The sequence below is a fragment of the Triticum dicoccoides genome, chromosome 2A, assembly GCF_002162155.2.
Source record: "Triticum dicoccoides isolate Atlit2015 ecotype Zavitan chromosome 2A, WEW_v2.0, whole genome shotgun sequence".
Taxonomy (NCBI): domain Eukaryota; kingdom Viridiplantae; phylum Streptophyta; class Magnoliopsida; order Poales; family Poaceae; genus Triticum; species Triticum dicoccoides.
Window position 1 is genome coordinate 78,930,051 of NC_041382.1, and position 2,218 is coordinate 78,932,268.

Here is a 2,218-nt window from a genome sequence, read left to right on the forward strand (position 1 = left end):
AGAGAGAGAGAGAGAGAGAGAGTACCTGAGAGAGAGAGAGAGCGCGCACACACGGAGCAGCCGCAGCTCGGCGTCGAGGAGGCACAGAGACGGCCGGCCCCCCACCTCCCTTCCTCCTCTCCCGATCCAGGAGCGGATCGAGCCGCCACCAACCGCCAGGTCGCGCCCGACCTCGCCGGCGCAGGCCGACAGCAGCCGGTGACCCTCTCCTGTCTGCTGCCTCACCTCCCTCTCCTCTTTCCTCTCACTTTCTCCATCGCGGGCGGGGGGCGGCGGCGGCGGCGCATGAGGAACGAGGGTCGCGGGGTGGGCTAGGTCTGCTGCCCGCTCACCTTTTATCACGCGACGAGCGTGGTGCGGTGGTTTTTTCGCTCGCGTGGTGCGCTGCACCCCCACGCGCGGCGCGGTGCGGTGGGCTTTTTTCCCTCGCATGGTACCGTGCGCTCGATGCCTTCATGTGACTACCTACCCCTTCATCCTTTATAAGTTAGATGGGAACTGAATCTGAAACATGCCACTCTGGGCAACGGACCAAACCACCGAGCTCAAGAGGGTAAGCAGACAATAAATCTTGCAATGTACTGTACATTAACTAAATCTTGCTCAATTTGGCTGCTCCTAGTAGTATGTTGCTACAAAAGCAATGTTAAATGGGCCTAAATATGCTGCAGCAGCAGGCTAACACGGACACATATCGAGCTCCTCACAAAAGCAGATTTATGTTTTGACAGATTAAACAGGCAATTGCAACTCGGAGATAACAAATTTTTCGGCAGCATAACGACAAGAGGCAAATTCAGTGCAAGATAGATAGATAGATAACTTGTCTGAGATGAGTTCTTTGTAGCAACCAGGCCACAAGATCATCACTCATCTGGCACAACTTGGCAGGGTACACACCAATCCATTAGGAGATTATAGTTAAGGGTAGATGTAGGAGGTCAGACGCCTGCCTGCCAACGGAGATCTCATAGGATACAATTGGCTTGTTAATCTACATACAAAACTGTACAGGCTTTGTCGTAACCGATAAGGCGATGATGATACTCGCATCACCGTTACTAGGGTTCATCTTCCTGTCGGTGCCGCAACCAACCGTTCATCTGAACCATCATCGGAGGGCCGCCTTCTTCAGCCTTCCGAGTCTGCCAAACGCTATAATATTACCGGAGACTTCGCGTTCTTCTGAAGCTGTGACACTTCCTTCTCTTCCTGTTACAGTTCAGAGTGTCTCCTGAAGCTGTAATGGCTTCTCCGTTGCTTCTTCGCGACGTTCATTCCACGAGTACGTTCGGATCGGTGGGTGATCCTGGGGAGTAGGGCACGAACCCGCGCCCTCCGAACATCGGGCGCATCAGCGCGTCGTCAAACTTGCGCCAGTAGTAGTGGATGGTGTGGGTCGGCTTGGTGATGAGCATCCGGAGGCTGGAGGGCCTCACGATGGGGAGAGGCGCCTCCAGGTCCGAGCCTAGCTGGCTTGTGAGGAGAGGAGAGTGCAGGGACTTCGGTGACGCGGGATCTGAGGCGGCGCCATTGCTCGACGCGGGCAGTAGGAACCGGATCAGAGGCTTTGTCAAAATGCCAAACAGCTGGTAAACACGATACATACATGATGTCAGATGGTTTCAGAACAGTCGGCACGTTCAGAATGGCCTCAGGTGATAAGCTGATACACTGCATTGGATAGGGATTGCAACATGAGATGGCTCACCATAGTGCTAAACAGAACGACAGTGATGGTGCTGGTGATCATTATCGCGTTGCCGTGCAGCTGTGTGTGACCAGATCTTGTAAACTGCAATTCCAAGGCAAAGTGTTAAGTTTCAAATACTATTCATGGCCTCTAATATGCGAAAAAGGTCTCCCGTATCTAATCCGTGGTCAAGAGGGGGAAAAAGAATTAGAGATAATGTGAGAAAGGGTTTAGAACCAACCTTATTGTAAGCAAGAGCGATCGACACAGCTCCTCTCATCAGCCCAGCCCACCATATTACGATCTATCAAAAGAAATTCAGTTATCAGATGTTAACTCGATCCAACTGCCAGATAGTCTAATGCAACAAAATACTCACTTGCTGCCTCCAGCTTATTTTTTCGAGCTCCGTCTTCTTTGTCAGGTTGGATAAGAACGAGAGCGGGAAGACGAAAGCAGCTCTTCCAACCAGAACCAACCCGAGCAAAATTGAGCTTATTCCAATGGATTTGCCGGGGCTGCAAG

General features: G+C 52.1%; 1 protein-coding gene across 1 annotated transcript in view; it reads right to left on the reverse strand.

Moving 5' to 3' along the window:
• Nucleotides 1-778: 778 nt before the first annotated feature.
• LOC119353405 (sodium/hydrogen exchanger 2-like) overlaps nt 779-2,218 on the reverse strand; it is a 4,583-nt gene continuing 3,143 nt past the window's right edge. The window contains exons 11-14 of the mRNA XM_037620033.1: nt 2,073-2,211; nt 1,935-1,997; nt 1,712-1,795; nt 779-1,589 (exon numbers count right to left, since the gene is read on the reverse strand). Of these exons, the coding sequence (XP_037475930.1) occupies nt 1,275-1,589; nt 1,712-1,795; nt 1,935-1,997; nt 2,073-2,211 (601 nt within the window). The 3' untranslated portion in view covers nt 779-1,274. The remainder of the gene's footprint in view (nt 1,590-1,711; nt 1,796-1,934; nt 1,998-2,072; nt 2,212-2,218) is intronic.